The sequence below is a fragment of the Watersipora subatra genome, chromosome 9 (genome assembly GCF_963576615.1).
Source record: "Watersipora subatra chromosome 9, tzWatSuba1.1, whole genome shotgun sequence".
NCBI classification, from domain to species: Eukaryota; Metazoa; Bryozoa; class Gymnolaemata; order Cheilostomatida; family Watersiporidae; genus Watersipora; species Watersipora subatra.
In genome coordinates, this window is record NC_088716.1 from 63024535 (window position 1) to 63045009 (window position 20475).

The 20475-nt window shown below is 37.5% G+C and overlaps 1 protein-coding gene across 3 annotated transcripts in view; it reads left to right on the forward strand.

Moving 5' to 3' along the window:
- Positions 1-129: 129 nt before the first annotated feature.
- Positions 130-20475, forward strand: part of LOC137405429 (dystrophin-like) — a 77333-nt gene continuing 56987 nt past the window's right edge. For all 3 annotated transcript variants that reach the window (XM_068091687.1, XM_068091686.1, XM_068091688.1), the window contains exons 1-9: positions 130-390; positions 4566-4711; positions 5956-6106; positions 6205-6380; positions 13661-13805; positions 14865-15014; positions 16143-16295; positions 16554-16773; positions 19996-20165. In XM_068091687.1, coding sequence (XP_067947788.1) covers positions 130-390; positions 4566-4711; positions 5956-6106; positions 6205-6380; positions 13661-13805; positions 14865-15014; positions 16143-16295; positions 16554-16773; positions 19996-20165 — 1572 coding nt within the window. The remainder of the gene's footprint in view (positions 391-4565; positions 4712-5955; positions 6107-6204; positions 6381-13660; positions 13806-14864; positions 15015-16142; positions 16296-16553; positions 16774-19995; positions 20166-20475) is intronic.

Sequence of the window (20475 nt, forward strand, 5' to 3'; positions counted from 1 at the left end):
TTAAAACAGGAAATGTCCCTGGAGTTGCCTACTCTTGAGAAGTCAACAAATAACAATGTACTGTTCGTTGCCTCACCAATGGGTGATAGCCTGGCTTCAGCGTCAAATCCCTCACTTTCTCCAGAGGAAATGACAGTATCTCTTGCAAGCAAACGTTATATTGTGGAGACTAACTTGGATGAAACAGTGGATACAGGTAGTTCAGATCTGATTAGCGCGTCTCAAACGACAGCATTTTCCGACAGCGTATCGGATGATGAAGAAAAGCTAGATGACTACAGGAAATTGCTGTCTAGAGTGGGAATTCTTCAACAACAGTTAAAGACGAGTGGAATAGATATCGACCAGTTTGCGCATGTCAACTTCTCCTCTTCTCAGGAACTCCTCGCAGTGAGTAACTTAAATTTTTAGTCATAGGAACTTCATCATCAGACAAATGATGTATTCCGATTCACTCAAGGTTTCTACTGTTCGAGTTGTCTTCCTTGTACGCTTTAGCTATCATCTGGCTCAGCATAAAGCTCATAATTGGTTTGTGACAGTTATCAAGCACCTACTTGATTTGGTGAGGTCAATATATATATATATATATATATATACAGTCAAACATGGATAACTCGTCCACGGATAGCTCGAACACATGGTTAATTCGAACATTTCTTTTGGTCCGTTCCCACGTAATGATAAATTGCTATAGATAACTCGAACTCAACACTGTTAATTCGAACTGTTTTTTTGCCCAACGGCTACCGAAACGGTTGTTATCGCTTTAGAAAATCACTTTATTCAAAGCCATAGAGGTAAACTTCATCTTTCCGTAATTCATAAGCGTCGTTATTACCACCATCGGCAAAATATTTTTGTCAACGACTTTTCTAAAAGTTTGGTGAAATTTGATTTATACTGCGATACGATGAATAGCACGGGCTAGCCGGGTCACGCGCGCGAGGATTTCCGCCACGCACATACAAAACAAAAATCGCATGTTGTTTTGTATGTGCGTGGCGAAAATCATTGAGTGCGTGACTCGGCTAGCCCGTGATGAATAGTTTTCCGACGTTGATTCCGTGTTGAATCAACGTCGGAATGTTGAATGTTTAAAACGTCTTTAGAATGTTGTAATTAAACGTATACGTTGTCTGAGCTACAAAAAACTATTCATCGTTTGACCTAAACACAGAATACGTGTGTACATTCAATAAGTATCTATTAAAAAAGCGTGAGTGATATAGAATGGACCGTAAAACCTCGTAAAACTTTTAATTGAACTGCCTTGGAGTGTTGCTCTTAACGAATCTCAGGTAAAGTAAGGTAATCTGCTTAAATTTCAAGAAAAAACGGCAAAATTGATCGTGGGTAAAACCCCAAAAGAAAAAAATGTCTTTTGTTTTGAGCATTTCAACAACGATCAAGTTTTGCCAATGTCAATCTGAAAAACGTCCTGGTAATAACATCACCTCAAACAACAAACCAATCTCAAGTGATAGAAAAATCTCTATACTTTTTCATGAAAACGTTTTAAACTTTACATTAGAAGCATTTAATTTGAAACAAGCCATTTGTGCTTTTGATTTATATTGTAGTTTGTATATGTACATGTATCTACTAATAAATAAGTAAATATATGGACTTGTGACAGTGCTCTGATAACTTGAACGCTCTGATAATTCGAACACTTTTGCTCGGTCCCGTGAAGTTCGAGTTATCCATGTTTGACTGATATATATATATATATATATATATTGACCTCAGAGAGAAATCACTAGTTAAAGGTGACTAACTAGAGGTCATTAACTAGAGGTCACTCAAGAGAGGGCACTAGCTCATTGTCACTAACTAGAGGTCACTAGTTAGAGGTCAATAGCTAGAGGTCATTAGCTAGAGGTCATTAAATAGGGATCACAAAATAGAGAGTCACTTATTAGAGGTCATTAGCTAGAGGTCACTAGCTAGAGGTCACTAACTCAAGGTCACTAGCTAGAGGTCACTATAGAGGTCACTAACTAGAGGTCACTAGCTAGAGGCCACTATAAAGGTCACTAACTAGAGGTCACTAGCTAGATGCCACTAACTGAAGGTCACTAACTAAAGTTCACTAACTAGATATTGCTAAATGAAAGCCACTAACTAGGTCCACTAGCTAAAGGTCACTAGCTAGAGATCACTAGCTAGAGGTCACTAGTTAGAGGCCAATAGCTGGAGGTCACTAGACAAAGGTCACTTGTTAGTGATATGTAAAGGACATAATATTGTTCCTATAATAAAGGTCAGACCCTGCCTTAGCTTTTTTATTGTAATAACAATATTGTTATTTTAGCTCATTTTAATCTACCCAAAAGTTTGGTTTTCTGATCAAAATTACAAACAAAAATGCTAGCTGTTGTCCACATAACTGCTTTATAGACTCGTGAGCAGCAGCCGTCCATTTTGCTTTTCTCACATGAAGTGACCCACTATTAGTGGCTCCCTTTTAGGTGGCTTAAAAGCTTGTATGTTGTCAAATGACCTGCTCAATGACCCTTGTCACTCTCGTTCACCACCAAATAATTTAAGGAACAACAATAGCAATTTAATGATTCACCAATCGTTCAATCATCTATCTGGAGCTCCTAATTCTATATCAGTCTATATCAGTCTAAATCATTCTATATCACTCTATATCTGTTTATATCACTCTATATCACTGTATATCACTCTATATCAGTCTATATCACTCTATATCAGTCTATATCACTTTATATCAGTCTATATCACTTTATATCAGTCTATATCACTCTATATCACTCTATATCAGTCTATATAAGTCTATATCACTCTATATCACTCTATATCAGTCTATATCACTCTATATTAGTCTATATCACTCTATATCTGTCTATATCACTCTATATCAGTTTATATCAGTCTATATCACTCTATATCTGTCTATATCAGTCTATACCAGTCTATATCACTCTATATCACTCTAAATCACTCTATATCTGTCTATATCACTCTATATCAGTTTATATCACTCTATATCTGTCTATATCACTCTATATCAGTCTATACCAGTCTATATCACTCTATATCAGTCTATATCACTCTATATCGTATTCATTATTGTCTTCTCACCTACTTACTCTATACTGATGTGTGAATAGCCTTGCACAACACAAATAGCATCATCGCCTATTTGCTCTACATATCCTGGTGTGTATAACCTTGTAAAAGCTTCTATAAGTGGTCCTGTCCTCGCCAAATGCTTGTTTTTATCTTCACATCAGCATACTGAAACCAGACAGTATTCCGATTTTCACATCTACAGTGTATGTTCACCAGTTGGCTGTTGCCATGCCATTGATTTACCATGTTTCACTCAAATTCATCAGATCTCAATTTGTCTTGCATCAGTATTTACTATTTAGAGCGTATTTGGTCTCTCTAATACTATTACTGCAGTGATGGAGGTGAGCATTGCCAAGCACCTAAATACATAGGACTCGTATTGAGTAGTAAGAGCTACCTATATATCATACATATACATGTATCTATAACTAACTATAAGACCCACTCATCTATTTATAACTCACTAAAATCCCTCTCATCTATTTATAACTAACTATAAGACCCTCTCTTCTGTCTAACTATAACTAACTATAAGACCCTCTCACCTATCTATAACTAACTATAAGACCACTCATCTATCTATAACCAACTATAAGACCCTCTCATCTATTTATAACTAACTATAAGACCCTCTCACCTGTCTATAACTAACTATAAGACCCACTCATCTATCTATAACCAACTATAAGACCCTCTCACCTATCTATAACCAACTATAAGACCCAGTCATCTATATATAACTAACTATAAGACCCACTCATCTATTTACAACTAACTTTAAGACCCTCTCATCTATTTATAACTAACTATAAGACCCTCTCACCTGTCTATAACTAACTATAAGACCCACTCACCTATCTATAACTAACTATAAGACCCTCTCACCTGTCTATAACTAACTATAAGACCCTCTCATCTATTTATAACTAACTATAAGACCCTCTCACCTGTCTATAACTAACTATAAGACCCTCTTATCTATTTATAACTAACTAGAAGTGCTACTAGGCAGTCTTGAACTGTTATTAAAACACTCTTCAGCTGCCTGTTTACAAGCAAGATTATTAACAAGAAGCTGTTGATGTCCGCAGCGGGGGAGCATGCCCGTGTTTGTTTTGTTCGACTAGAAATACTTGTAGAGTGAGATAACCTCAGCCAATAAAGATAAGATAGCCTAGCGCTTGTCTTGTTTTATGTTGTATCTGTGTGGAAAGCGCTTGTTGTTGATTGTTCAGAGAAGAAACAAGTGTCTGGAGTACCATCAGAAAATACTATGTCCTTGAGGTGTGCCAGCACACATTTCCAATAGCATTGGTGAAGGCATCTGTTCTATAACCCTTTGCTGTACCCTATAAGTATACACAAGAATACATATATAGGATATAAATTCTTATAATCTTATTTGTTACTTTTATGTTTAGCTGTGACTATAAAGCTGTCATGCTTCTGGTTATCAGGCAGTGTGCGTGTCAATACAAGCCCTTGAGAAAGACATTGAGCAAACGGAGAGAAAATATGAACACAGCTCGGATTTGACTGGCCAATCAGAGAAGCTTCAGGCAGCATGGAAAAACCTAAATGCTTTGTTTAACCTTTTAAAGAGGTAAGTCATAAATACATTGATAGTTGATTCAGTGAACAATAACATCTTTTACCGAGGTAAGTCATAGATACATTGATATCTAGTTCAGTGAGTAATGACACCTTTTACAGAGGTAAGTCATAGATACATTGATATCTGGTTCAGTGAGTAATGACACCTTTTAAAGAGGTAAGTCATAGATACATGGATAGCTGGTTCGGTGAGTAAGGACACCTTTTACAGAGGTAAGTCATAGATACATCGATGGCTCATCAAGTACATACTAGTAATCTCAACTCGGCTCTCATCACTGTATCATCTTCCCAAACTAATATCATTTTTGGCTTCAGCTCTAACGCTGGGCAGCTTAGCCTTTCCTCTCAACCAGCCAGTAAGCATCAAATAACTCATCAAGTAAATACTGCTTTTAAAACCTGCAGTTTCCCTAGCGTTTAGCCTAGCCGCTCGATAACATAGGATAGGATTTCTATTAAAATTTGTGCAGTCGCAAACATTGAAACGATTAGTTTATTAAACACTTTTTATTTTATGTTTGTAAATCATTTTATTAGGGGTTTACAGTTCCATATAGCAGGAAATATTTTATTAGGGGTTTACAGTTCCATATAGCAGGAAATATTGAGCTAGTATTCTGTTGAGACATTTATTTTGTTAGCAAAGCCAGATGGTATGTTCAGTGTTTGTGTCGGCGTTGCCTCATCACACTCATATACTACAAAAAAACTAATGGCTGCGCATGATTGTTACTAAAGATTTCAATATATACGCATTTATTCGTTTTATTTCAAAATAAACTTTTCTGTTACTTTAATCATGAGTGGGATTTTGAAGAAATAAAAGTGCTCAATTCTGTTAAGAGTTTTAACCAACTAGAGAGACTACATAGAAAAAGAAAGATTCTACAGCTTGCCATTAGGATTATCTCAAAGAGCAAAGGTTGACAACTCCAACCTAAATAAATAATTTGCTTGCTATCTATCCGTCATGTGAATGCATTTGTAATATAGTTGGAGTGTATTTGAAATTTGTATTAGTTTCAATGCCAAAATGTTAATATAGAAATTTATATCACTATAATTATAGGTGTGCAGGAATTTATTTTTAGAGTTGTCCTTCTCTTTTCATTTAAACTTCACATTCTTGAAACACCGATGTGTCGCATATATATGTCTATTACACATATTAACTACCTGCAATGCTCTTATATCATTTGCATGACTAATATAGGTAATTTGGACTTGTAGCAATTTTGAAGAGACAAACAAACTATGGACTGATTTTCACTCCCTCCTCAAGATCATTACTGCCTGGCTAACCAAGACAGAGAAGATACTGAAGAGGACACGGGACAAGGCTGGAGAGCTACTCCTTGAACAGGCACGCATTGTGCAAAAGGTTAGTAATGGCTAGTCATTCAGTTTCCAGTTTAGTAATTGTGACTTCATTTGTCTCTGTACACCTATGTACTCTTTCTAATTATGGTTATTTCCTAGGACCTTGAAGAAGGGATGTCGCAAAATCAGTCTGTCATACACAACCTCGCAAGGACAGCCATTCCATTGGCTAGTAAACTCACTCCGTTGGATGCTGAGCGAATCACAGACAAAGTGTCAAAAGTGACCGGCAGGTGGAAGAATGTAACCGTCGAGATAAGATGTCGCAAACCAAGGTAACGAGCTTCAACTGTTCAGAGGAAATGATCTGTAGCCGCTTCGTAATTATACTGGTCAAATGCTAGCAGTGAAGGCTTATATGAACTGGAAAATATTTTATCATTGAATAATTTTTAACTTGGACCAGTTAACTGTGTGATATCCATGTGTACGAGAATCTTTCAGTGTTTACCCTCGATCAGTCTTATATGTCTAATAGTATCCTTTTTCCCGCAGTATTTGCATGGTCAGCCCGACCAGCAGTTCTCATTGGCTCACCGCCCTAGAGCTATATCAGAGGTACTAACATCATATAACCCTGACACTCGCGTGTCAGGCTTGCAAGTCTGATGCACGCTCATACGTCTCTTCACATCACACTTGATTTGCTCTCAGGCTAGATTCTCTTGTGATTCACTCACGATTCACTCATCTCGGGATTATGGATTAAATTAGCTCTTCCTCTCTCTCTCTCAGCTGCTTTCACTTCTGCTCATTCTACGAGCGTTTTTAGCAGCTATACGTTCCACCGTAAACTCATAATGGTTTGGTTTGTTTGCCATTGTCTACTCAGCCACCTAGAGCTACACGCTCAGTACATTTTATCTATAAGACAGGACGGTTTTATTTTTTATTTATATTCTATATTTAATTTTTTCAATTTTTTACTTTATATTTTATTCGAAACTCTAGCCCTACTACAGACAGATAGATGAACAGACATTCCTTTTATTACTGTATAGATTCTTGTACAGTAGACACTTCTACAACATAAATACAGTAGACACTCCCACAACATAAATACAGTAGACACTCCTACAACATAAATAATTTGTCCCAAGAATGTTTACATTATAAGTATTTTTCGTTATACAAAGCGTAAAGTACAGTGCACTCTCAGGATATGTTTTTGATCCATTCCAGGGTTGGCATCGTATGGTGAAAAAATCGTATGTAGGGGTATAGAAACCGTACTAATTATATAATGCAACATCCCCTGGTACAAATCATCAAAATTTTATACAAGTACTGTACATATTAAAAATTAGTAACAAAATAGTATGTTAACCGGAGTAACTATTGTTACCTACAGTAACTTTAGTATATTTAGTGTTTATGATTTGCAATAAAATGTAACATTATTATGTACTGTAGGGAATTCTTACCGTCAAGACAGACATACGTAATATAAACTTTGAATTCATCTCAAATAAATTTACCTTACTAAACACGCACACTTAAACCATAACTGTCACGAACAACTTTTATCGTATTTACTAGGTAAATCAGACACGCTGATTCCGATTTTGTACTCAAAATAAAGATTAGTCCACTAACTTTCAGAGTAATGAAGGTTTTTTTACAGCGTTTTAATATCGGTCTCGAAAACAACACGACCGGCATAACAAGCTCCGCCCATAAATACGTGACGTAACCTAACTTTTTAGGAACAGAAGGTACGTAGGGATGTTTATACCGATTTAGAATAATAGATATGGGTGTTTTAAAATCCATTAATATCTAAATTCAGCCTTAAAAATAATATCAGTCTTTTCTGAAAGGTAGATAAGCTATCTAGCATTGCATATTTTAAAAAGCGCGATAACAACGCTAGCTTGTGACAAAACCGCGCTTTTTGAGCTCATTTTTCTCAGCGTTCGGCCTGTTTAAACATTATGTAACAAACTACGAGCAATTTTAAATAGTTTATATACCGTTCATAAAAAACTGAAATTATTTTACAGGCTGTATTTAGATAATAATGGGTTTGAAGACACCCATCTCTATTATTCTAAATCGGACTAAACATTCCTAACTTCCGTTCCTGAAAAAGCTAGGTTTCGTCACATATTTATGGGCGGAGCTTGTTATGCCGATTGTGTTGTTTGCGAGACGGACATTGAAACACTTTAAAAAAGCCTTAATGACTTTGAAAGTTAGTGGACCAATCTTTATTTTGAGTACAAAATCGGAATCAGCGTGTCTGATTTACCTAGTAAATACAGTAAAAGTTGTACGCAACAGTTACGGTTTAAAGCTAAGGCTCTAGTATGTATTCACAACTATGTTACTGAATTTCAACTTTTTATCGCTAAAATTTTATCACTTATAAGTTTCAGTCTTTGTTTACACTATCACTTTTAGCAGACCTGCTTAAAACACTTTTCAACCTAATTCGGCTGGAAAGCTTCAACGATGATGTTTTTTGTAAAATAATGGACTTTTGTTAGCAGGTTAAAAGAAGTTGTCTGATCTTCGAAGAGATTGCAACTCCAACATTGCTGTTAGTTTCAAAGAGAAGGTTTTACACACGAAAAGTGCTGGACTGAGAGAAATCAGTCATAGCATCTCTTTCAGGCATTGTGAAAATATTTTCAACAAGCAGCATTTTGGTGTCTTTGTTATTTTGACGTACGTAATAAACACCCCGACTGCCAAATTTGAACTCAGGCGAAAATTTTGTTCAATTCGTATGGTGAAAAACGATTTTTATGGTGAGGTAAAAAATCATCATGTTCCACTTTGTAAGGTGAAAAGTTGTATATCAGGGTAATCATATCCTGAGGGTGCGCTGTACATATAAATTGTCTAATCCATTTCAAGAAATTTTCAAACTCCGACCTTGGGCCATACAAAAATAAAAAACTAGACTTAGCTTTTTAATTTGTGGGCTTGTACCATAACTGTAGTATTATGGGTTTGCATCGACAACTTTTCTCCTTTTTTGTATCAGTTTCACTGGTTTTATAGTCTATGATTGTGGTAATTTTACATTAAGTTAAGTAGAGTGTACACCTTCAATGTCAATTTAAATCGACTTTTTTTCTTTGTCTCCACATTGTAAGTTCTATGCTACAAAGGGAAAAAACGAACAAATATTGCAATGTCTAAAATAAAATAAAACAAAAATATATCCCTGCTATAACAAGAGTGGTGTCTGTCTGTCCATCAGTCTGTCCGGAGTTAGAAGTCAGGATAAAATATTTCTTTAATTCAGACTCCAACTCATAACATTCAGTTTAGTAGACCGACACCCTAACATCTGCACCAATTGACTGCCTTTAGGTGTTTATGATTGTGTAGCTACTTCTTATCTCCGCTTTATCTTGACACCTGACAATCTCTCACGACTCACTCTGGTCTACCAGGGTACTAGTATATATAATAAAGATATCCCTATGCGTCGTTATTCTCCCAAGTGTAATAAGAGAGAAAACGATATTTCAAGGCTAATTATGAAGCTCTCGTTATTCAAATCGAATTTGAGAACTTCCACTGATCTACCCTTTACGTTATGGGGAATTTCTCATGTAGTACGAAGCAATAACTTTTTCTACGTTAAGCGGAATTTGTGTAAAAAGAGGTTTACATTATCAGAGAATCTACTGTAATTCATAGAATATGTGCACTTTGTTGAAGTTGTGTTCTCTGTGTGAATGCCCCTTAAAAAGAGAAATAATGCATCCTCAACTGTCGAGTTTATAGCAAGTTTATGCCCTGCACTTTGTATTGTGCTCTATCGTTTATCTTTCTTGGCAAGTAAGGTCAAGGTCTATTACATACTGCGTCTCTAATAGACCTTTCCTTTTAACATAGGCCTAAGTGTTTTGTCGCACTTGCTCGAGTTCATTGTCATTAGCGTCATATGGTTGACCTTTTACATGTTGCATATTATACTTCTCACCTTGCTATGTCCCACAGGTCCAGACTTCAAATGACTAGTGTTTTCACCCCGCGTAAATAGTCAGTAGTGCCTTCACCCTTCTTAAATAGTCAGTAGTACCTTCTCCTTTCCTAAATAGTCAGTAGTGCCTTCTCCCTTCCTAAATAGTCAGTAGTGCCTTCTCCCTTACTAAATAGTCAGTAGTGCCTTCTCTCTTCCTAAATAGTCAGTAGTGCCTTCTCCCTTCCTAAATAGTCAGTAGTGCCTTCTCTCTGCCTAAATAGTCAGTAGTACCTTCTCCTTTCCTAAATAGTCAGTAGTACCTTCTCTCTGCCTAAATAATCAGTAGTACCTTCTCCTTTCCTAAATAGTCAGTAGTACCTTCTCCCTTACTAAATAGTCAGTAGTACCTTCTCCCTTACTAAATAGTCAATAGTACCTTCTCCCTTACTAAATAATCAGTAGTACCTTCTCCTTTCCTAAATAGTCAGCAGTGCCTTCTCCTTTCCTAAATAGTCAGTAGCACCTTCTCTCTGCCTAAATAGTCAGTAGCACCTTCTCTCTGCCTAAATAGTCAGTAGTACCTTCTCCCTTACTAAATAGTCAGTAGTACCTTCTCCCTGCCTAAATAGTCAGTAGTACCTTCTCTCTGCCTAAATAGTCAATAGTACCTTCTCACTTCCTAAATAGTCAGTAGTACCTTCTCCCTTACTAAATAGTCAGTAGTGCCTTCTCCCTTACTAAATAGTCAGTAGTACCTTCTCTCTGCCTAAGTAATCAGTAGTACCTTCTCCATTACTAAATAGTCAGAAGTGCCTTCTCTCTGCCTAAATGGTCAGTAGTGCCTTCTCTCTTCCTAAATAGTCAGTAGTGCCTTCTCCCTTACTAAATAGTCAGTAGTGCCTTCTCTCTTCCTAAATAGTCAGTAGTGCCTTCTCCCTTCCTAAATAGTCAGTAGTGCCTTCTCTCTGCCTAAATAGTCAGTAGTACCTTCTCCCTTACTAAATAGTCAGTAGTGCCTTCTCCCTTACTAAATAGTCAGTAGTACCTTCTCCCTTACTAAATAGTCAGTAGTACCTTCTCCCTTACTAAATAGTCAGTAGTGCCTTCTCCCTTACTAAATAGTCAGTAGTACCTTCTCCCTTACTAAATAGTCAGTAGTACCTTCTCCCTTACTAAATAGTCAGTAGTACCTTCTCTCTGCCTAAATAGTCAGTAGTACCTTCTCCCTTACTAAATAGTCAGAAGTGCCTTCTCTCTGCCTAAATGGTCAGTAGTACCTTCTCCCTTCCTAAATAGTCAGTAGTGCCTTCTCTCTTCCTAAATAGTCAGTAGTGCCTTCTCCCTTACTAAATAGTCAGTAGTACCTTCTCTCTGCCTAAATAGTCAGTAGTACCTTCTCCCTTACTAAATAGTCAGAAGTGCCTTCTCTCTGCCTAAATGGTCAGTAGTGCCTTCACCCTTCCTAAATAGTCAGTAGTGCCTTCTCTCTTCCTAAATAGTCGGTAGTACCTTCTCTCTGCCTAAATAGTCAGTAGTACCTTCTCCCTTACTAAATAGTCAATAGTACCTTCTCCCTGCTTAAATAGTCAGTAGTACCTTCTTTCTGCCTAAATAGTCAGTAGTACCTTCTCACTTCCTAAATAGACAGTAGTGCCTTCTCACTTCCTAAATAGTCAGTAGTACCTTCTCCCTTACTAAATAGTCAATAGTACCTTCTCTCTGCCTAAATAGTCAGTAGTACCTTCTCCCTTCCTAAATAGTCAATAGTACCTTCTCTCTGCCTAAATAGTCAATAGTACCTTCTCCCTTACTAAATAGTCAGTAGTGCCTTCTCCTTTCCTAAATAGTCAGTAGTGCCTTCACCCTTCCTAAATAGTCAGTAGTGTCTTTAACCTGCCCAGACTGTCTGTAGTGCTTTTTACTTGTACAGAATTTCAACTTGTGCTTTCGACTTGCTCAGGTTGTCAGATTGGCTAAAAGCCTGAGAATAGATTTAGTCAAAGAGAATGGATTGAGGTGCTAGCCACGCGAGAAGTCTTTTTCTATGGTATTATTAGAGACCTTAGGCAGGTGATAATCTAATATCACCATAGTTATCTAAATAAGCGCATTATGCATTCCAACTTTTCTTCACGCTTGGCCTACGCTGAAAGGAGTCATTTAATATCGGCGCCTCCTCTAGTACTCCGTTTTTATTTGGAAGCCTAAGGCTAAGTCACTGCTCATAAAATGTATGAAAATGAGAGATCACATTAAAGTGCTGTACGTTTGATCTTGCTATTCATCAGTAAGCGATGTTGAACAATGTTTAACTTGCGGCTAGTAGCGTCTCTCAGTCAGTTCATTGATTGTGGCTAGTTTTCTACTCACCAAACTTTCTCTACTCGATATTTCGAATACAAGTTTTTGTCTCAATGACTAGCAGCGCACCATTCTGGAAATATACATTTTATTCAAAGTCCTGCATTATTTGGGTGCGCAGAGCGAGGACCCGTATGCATGAGGGTGGCAAGGGGTGAGTAAATGCTTTGGTTGGCTCGGAGCTCAAGTTTCATGTGTTTTGAAAAAGTCCTAGAGTGTTGTTGTTAGCGTTTTATAGTTTTCTTACTCATGATGGGCGTCTCTCTTCCTGTTTGATTTATCCTTCAAGGTCTGGCTGTAATGTGCGCATCACTTGACAATTAGCTAGCGAGATCTTGATGCAGTTTGTGAGGTCTGTCGAAGGGTAAGGTAGCTGCCATGTTTATTGCTGACTAGGGTTATCTATACTGAAGCACATGGCTAGGTCTTTTAAGGTTTTTATTGCATTTGGGTTGGTACTACGTTGGTCTACAGAGACTTTTAGGTTGCACACATACGGTGTAGTCAGACTAGTAGGTTCCAAGAAAGAGTTTTTGCACTAGTCTAGGAAGTACAGTGGACTGTTTATTATCTACGATACCTAAAAACATATCTATTTCTATTGTTCACTTTCAGATATAATCACTCTTAGTCCATGTTGATATCTGTTGGACTGCTGGGTCACGCACGCGTCTCCATTTCTTAGGTTGTTTTGTACAGCTTGCAGTCTTAACCCAATATCTCTATAATGCAGCCAGTGCTGGTCATATGAGCTACTACTTGTGTAAGAGATAGCGTTATGATTTTGTCTTCATTATCTAGACATTAGTCCTGCTAGTAGGACTAGAGATTCTATTATCCCCTCCCTACTCCAGTTTATCATCTGATTGTTTGAATCTTAAACTAACCTTTCGTACAATCAGTAGAAGCCTTCAGGCAGGTCTCACCCTGTTGATCTCGATCACCCTTTGTAGCGATTTACACTATGAATCTCTGCACCCTTCTATGTAGATGTCGCATAATTATTACCTTTCATAGTTATAAAGATATGGCATCATAGATCTATTCATAGAGACACCACACCCTTGAGCTCCACGCTCTTTCGTGGAGACACCACTGCTTCTTATCTCTGTATTTTTCCAGAAGTATTTTGCACCATTCAGCGCTCTTCTTTATAGATATAGAAATCCAGCACCATTGATCTCTACACCCTTTCATCGATATATTGCTTTATTACTCTCTTATATATCGATGCTTTGATCTCTAGATATACAAATCTATTTTTAATAGGGTGGACTCTATGTCAGACTCGGGAAAATGCTTGGATGTAATGGACGACTTGTCCTTCTGGCTCGAGGAAACAGATCTGATTATGAACAGTTCCCCAGATTACACCGACCAACAAAGTATCTCTGATTTACTCAGCAAGCTCAAGGTAATCTCTAACTCTGCCGACATACTTTTCTTGTCAGCATCATAGTAGTCGCTGTTCCTTTAACAGTGAGTGCTTCTGGTGCCCAAGATACCAAGTTTATGAGTTAAGTACATTGTAAGTACCTATTACACCGATATTAACAGCTCAGCGAATATCATTTTAGAATCACAACTGTAGTGAGTGATCTTTGGACTTGATCACCATTTACTCTAATCTGTTGTTTGTCCTAAAATAGCATTACATTAAATTTGGTTATATTGAATTTTGAAAGTTTGTTTTGAATGGGTAAGAGAGGCTGCATCTAATAGTCCTTGCTCTTAATCTCTTTTCTCACACACACCAGTTCATCTAGTCATCATGTTTCTAACTCCTCATATATCACACACCGCTGCTCCGGGTAACCATGTGCATCGTTGTGCCGCATCAGTTGCAAAGACTAATTCCTTTTAGCAGCCACATTTGGCACCCAATCAATCCCCCTTCCTCCTCTACAGATTCTGATCTTTCCATATCGCTTAACTCTTTGTCTCAAGGCCTATGCAGGCTACACAAGTTTTATGTTTCATATCATTCCCCTTATATAAATACAACCAAACATCTACATACAAACCTAATCTTATTTATTTGGTATTTTATCTTTTCTAGTCAATTACCTCAGCTTATCGTGTCCCTTCCTCACCCCGCGCGTCTTCCATCACAGCATTCATAAACCTTCTGTTGTGTCTTCGCCGTCTAGTTTCTGGCAGCTCTTCAACTTCCTTTTCTGGTATATACCTAACAGCTTAACAGATTATCTCCTCAAAACATCTTCATACTATGAAAATTTGTATTTTTCAATTTCTTCTCCTTTTTCTCAACATCTGCTGTCCCCCTGATGTATCTGTTCATCAATAACATTCAATCATTTGCCACGCTCAACACAGCAGTGAGCCATTAGTTCAAAGTACGTAGTCATTTACCTGTGCCATTGTGGCAGTGCTTGTGAATGTTTGCGACCTCAAGTGTTGGTGTAGCGATTCAGAAAGAACTAAGGTTTGTAGCTAACTGTTCTGTGTCTAGGGTCGTCGCGACGAGATTCCCCACAAGAGGGAGGCACTCGAGTTTGTTAGCAGGAGTGCTAAAGATCTCTGGACTCTGCCCGAACTGGGACCAGATGATAAGTTAAAGATTGGTCGTGACTTAGAAAAGGTCAACAGGAAGTGGCAGAAGGTGAGGGTGTTATAGTCAACATGAAATGGTGGGAAGAAAGGGTTGGATAGCCAAAAGAATGTCATAGGATAGGGAGGGTTTGATAATCAACAGCAAGTGACAGCCAGTACTGCTGTGTTCACCAGTAATAAGTGACCCCAGGTACTGATGTGTTCACTAACTACAAATGGCAGCAGATAGTGCTGTGTTCAGTAGTCATAAGTGACCGCAGGTAGTGCTGCACTACCTGCGTTCAGCAGTTATAAGTGATCGTTCAGCAGTTATAAGTGATCGCAGGAAATGCTGTGTTTACCAACTATAAGTGGCAGCAGGTAGTGCTGTGTTTACCAACTATAAGTGGCAGCAGAAGAAGAGTTAAACTTTTTGACCTCTTGACCGCAAGAGAAATGTGAGAGTCTCCTTATTCTCATTGTCTTGTTTAACAGCAGATGCCCAAGTAATAGAATCTTCGTAGGTAAAATAGACGTATAAAAAAGATGATGCAGTATATATTGTCTATGTTGAGCGGTACCGGGTACATTCTGTACGCTGCTAATCAATTCTTAGCCACTCGTGTCGTTTCTATTCAGCCGCTTAAATAAGAACGTGTTACATTTTTATCGACTATTCTGCGAGTAGGCCGGGCCTTCATATGTGAACTGTGAGATTTTCTTGTCAGCTCAGTAATTAGTACATGCGATTCTATCAATATTTGCATTCACCTGTTGGAGGTTCAAGAACTTAGGAGTCTGCCATAGGCGCTATCTGTCATAGTAGGTCAATAATCAACTTACCAATGATGCCTGGCTTTAGTAGCCAAGTATTCAAGCGCTGCATGCAGGACCTTTCAATGTGAGCTTCTATCTAACCAACCCTCTGTTGTATAGCTTCGACTAACTTACATGGATATCACTGCCTAAATCACTGCCTATATGGTGTTTCCCCAACAGTTAACCAGTTTATTATGTACTCAAAATGTTCTCAGACTAAGTAGCCAGTCAATTAACAAGATGCTACCTACGAGTAGTGGCTTCAGATATATAGCTGTTTGACTACATGCAGTATAGTATTTCTGCTGAAGCAGGTAGCTGATGTTTTTTCACTTCCTCACTCACATAGATGTCTGTTGATAAGATGTGTTATGTTTAGGTCTCAATGGGCATAGAGGCACGACATAGACATCTCGAGGAGAGTTTGGAAACTCTTCAAGATATCTTCTTCGATATCGGCAGACTTCACGGAGAACTCTGGCAAGCCATTTCTGATTTAGAACCAAAAATGGAGGCAGAGAATTTCAGCAACGTAAGTACAGATTTTGTCATCGATATTTCATTGGAGTATGAGCAGGCAACTCCAAATAATAACTCATAAGAGTTATAATCAGCTACATGTATAAGAAAGAACCACCACTGTGACTTTTCCAAATTTTAATGGTTGAAAAGAACTATTTTGTAATGATTATTTCATACCCATTAGATGACTTCGTTATCGTTCTGCTATTAGATAAGATGATATTTCCAATTCTATTATTATATCAAATCATGGGTGTGGTATTTTTAGATACAAGAGATATTCCCAGGAAGAGAGAGGCTGACTATGGAGACGCTAAGTATTTGGTATCGAGAAGTGTTGCTACTTTACAAAAAACTCAATGCTGTCCTTCCTAAAAATATGGAGGCCCATTTCCGTCACCTGACGATGAAGTGGACAGCCGTTAGAGAGAAGTCTCTTCTCCATCGAGCTGGTTCTGACTCGAGTATAGAGGAAACACTCGCAACAGGTGAGCCGGTATTTTTCAATTTCGTTATCTTTTATGTTTCTATATATTTTATGTTGCTATTCTACTCAAAGATGTTAACAGATATTACTGTCTCCTAGTAATATAGGGAGATGAACAAGATATGTAAATATCTTGTTCATCTCCCCATATTACTGTCTCCTAGTAATATAGGGAGATGAACAAGATATGTAAATATCTTGTTCATCTCCCTATATTACTGTCTCCTAGTAATATAGGGAGATGAACAAGATATGTAAATATCTTGTTCATCTCCCTATATTACTGTCTCCTAGTAATATAGGGAGATGAACAAGATATGTAAATAGCTTGTTCATCTCCCTATATTACTGTCTCCTAGTAATATAGGGAGATGAACAAGATATGTAAATATCTTGTTCATCTCCCTATATTACTGTCTCCTAGTAATATAGGGAGATGAACAAGATATGTAAATATCTGAGCTTTAAAATAGAAAAGAAGTGGAAATAAAGTTATATTTCTGGCAGATGATTACCAATTTATGAAGTTTCACAATAAGAGGGAACGACTCCACAACTAGTGAACCACAGATGATAATGGTGCAGTAGGCGTGTCATAGAGAAGTCTTCTTTTGCTCTATCATCATCATACTAACCAATCATGCCTCTTCTTTTACCTTATCATCATCATGCTAACCAATCATGCCTCTTCTTTTGCTCTATCATCATCATACTAACCAATCATGCCTCTTCTTTTACCTTATCATCATCATGCTAACCAATCAAGCTTTTTCTTTTACTCTGTCATCACTATACTAACCAATCATACCTCTTCTTTTACCTTATCATCATCATGCTAACCAATCATGCTTCTTCTTTTGCTCTATCATCATCATACTAACCAATCATGCCTCTTCTTTTGCCTCATCATCATCATGCTAACCAATCATGCTTCTTTTACTCTGTCATCACTATACTAACCAATCATACCTCTTCTTTTACCTTATCATCATCATGCTAACCAATCATGCCTCTTTTTTTAATCTGTCATCATCATACTAACCAATCATGCTTCTTTTGCATCAGAAATGGTTTGTTTACATTGGAGAATGACTTGATAAAAATGCAGTTTTTTGTTACTGTCAAATAATGGTTAGTTGGAGATACAACAAAACTTGTGATTGGCTGGGATGTTTGCACATGTGACTGATTTGTCATTATGTGAAAGTATGACTTGGCAATTTTGAAAATACTTAACAATATTTTCCATACTCCTAGCAGCATTGAATAATGGTGATTGCAGGCCCTATTTTCTTATGCCTGTCATATGTATGGTAGTTGTCTCCTTTAACCCCTTTTGTACATCGTAGAAAGCAGTGTTTGCTTCTGGTCAACGTAAACATTCATTCCAAGTAGTTAGCAGTAAATAGACCAATTATATAGCTCGCAGCCCTTCACTTCCTATCTCTCCAACCAATCAGAATTAAGTGATCCATCTCTTTAAACACAATAGAAAATAAATTACCAATTCATGATAAGTTAGAGATTCACATTATGCATCCTAATTGTGAATCTGTGAATAAAGTCGTAGACTGTGATAGCTCTATGTATTTTCTCGTTATGTTATAACAGAGGATTTTATTATTTGTAAATATTTTGTGTAGAGACATCTTACTCCTATCTGAAATGTAAACCTTGCTTTCTCTGATCTATGTAGCTTTTAAAAGACTAGTATACATTCTTCCTCCTACAGAGAATGTTGCACCAGTTGTCATTTGTTTATTTCAGCTCTGTATGTCTCTGTATCAGCGCTGCTCTGTATGCTGTTTCGCTGATGTTGTTCAACAACAAATAATGCTTTTTCCTTGTTTGATTTAGGGAGCGGGCGCTCTGAAGCTGGTAAGGCTACAGTGTTAAAATTGCAGGCTAGTTTTGTTGTAGAAGCTGGGACCTTTTTAGTCACATTATAAAATGGCTGCTTGACTAATCGAACATGCTTATAGCAGGTTCTGCGATGTGTTGCAACTGTATTCTAACATGTGAATAGCGATTTGACTTACCAAATCAAAGGCATCAAACTTCTCCTTTGCAGAAAAATTATTTTGCTTGTCGTATATTTAAAACACGTACCTCTCTTGTTTTTGCACCACTCTATGATTTGCATCGAACTCACGAGCATTGTTCAAACATACAGAACATTCCAGAAGTTATCACTTGGCTATGATTTGTCTCACCCTTGTTTCATCGCAATACTCATTAGTGGCTATTGTCTGCTCTTTGATTGGTTTTTGTAACCCGTGGTGTTGTTCTCGCAATGCTTCTTCATCGCTCTTAATTCTACCTCTTATTCAGAGTGGCAGGAGAAGTTAGACTAGCTAAATGTATTTTATCATCTTTTTTACTTTACTTCTTTACTTTTACAACTGCAAGTTTTTGTAGCGATAAAGAGTATGAAAATACGATGTGTGCCGCATTAAGTTAATACTTTCGTGGCTGTTCAGAGCAGCAGCATTACAGTTATGCGGTTAAGTGACCTTGGCCTGACCTTGGCTTGTCTGCAAACTATGCAGCATCTCTTTTTGCTAAAAATGATTACATAGACGTGACTCTGACTAACAGGTGATTTCATGGGCTTCCGCAGTGGAAGTTTGTTACCTTCTTAAAAGCTTTGCTAAAGACCGCTAACTAATGTGACAAGTGTTAACCATTTATATTCTTCCTTGGCTGCTCACACATACTTTTATTATTCTAGTTTCTCAGCCATTTCAAACTTTATAGCGGTTGTCATAGAATTAACAAAAGACAATCACTTGTCATTTGAGGCTCACCAGTCAGTGATACAGATAGCAGCCTGCGCGTAGTTGCCAACAAAAGTGGCTGACTCGATAGTTACCATTTAGAGTTAACCATAGATGCGAGAGGCAAGCTTGTAATTGGGCAGCATAAAACATTCTTTTCACTTGTAAATCTCAAAAATAGTTTCACAACTGACAAGGTAAGCTTGTTTTGTGATTGAAGCAAAAATGGAGATGAGGTTCATGCATATTGTTAGGTGTTTCTTGAATCTATTAAAGATGTTAAGGTTTTTGCTACATTGTTAGAAAAGCTTAACAGCTATCAGAGAGAAAGTTTCGCTAAAGTGCTAGCTTGTATAATTTTCCTAATTGGCAGAATAGTATTGATTTCTCTGCTAACAAGAAAGGACAACTCCTATATGTACTTAAAATACATTTTTGAATCGCAGCTGTGAGCGCAGAGGATATTTTCGAAGAACCTCGGCAATCTGTGTTCATGAATGACTACCTACAGATATCAAAGCTTCACTCTCCAACATTTAGTACAGCTCTAGAAGATGGAGCCGTTCCACTTCCTCCCCCAAGGGTTGAGTCTCTGACAATGGGAGCTCAAGATATGGTAAGGCCAACGCCTCAGTTTATAAACAATGTCTTATTGAGGGAGCGGTCACGCAAGTTTGAATTAATCATACGGTTTGGTCCTTTTCATAACCAAAGAAATTATTATCTTAGATAGTCACTCCTGGTTTTATTTATTAATATCCTGTAGTAGCCACAAATCCAATAAATATCCTGTAATAACCACAAATCCAATAAATATCCTGTAGTAGCAAGAAATCTATAAATATCCTGTAGTAGCCACAAATCCAATAAATATCCTGTAGTAGCCACAAATCCAATAAATATCCTGTAGTAGCCACAAATCCAAT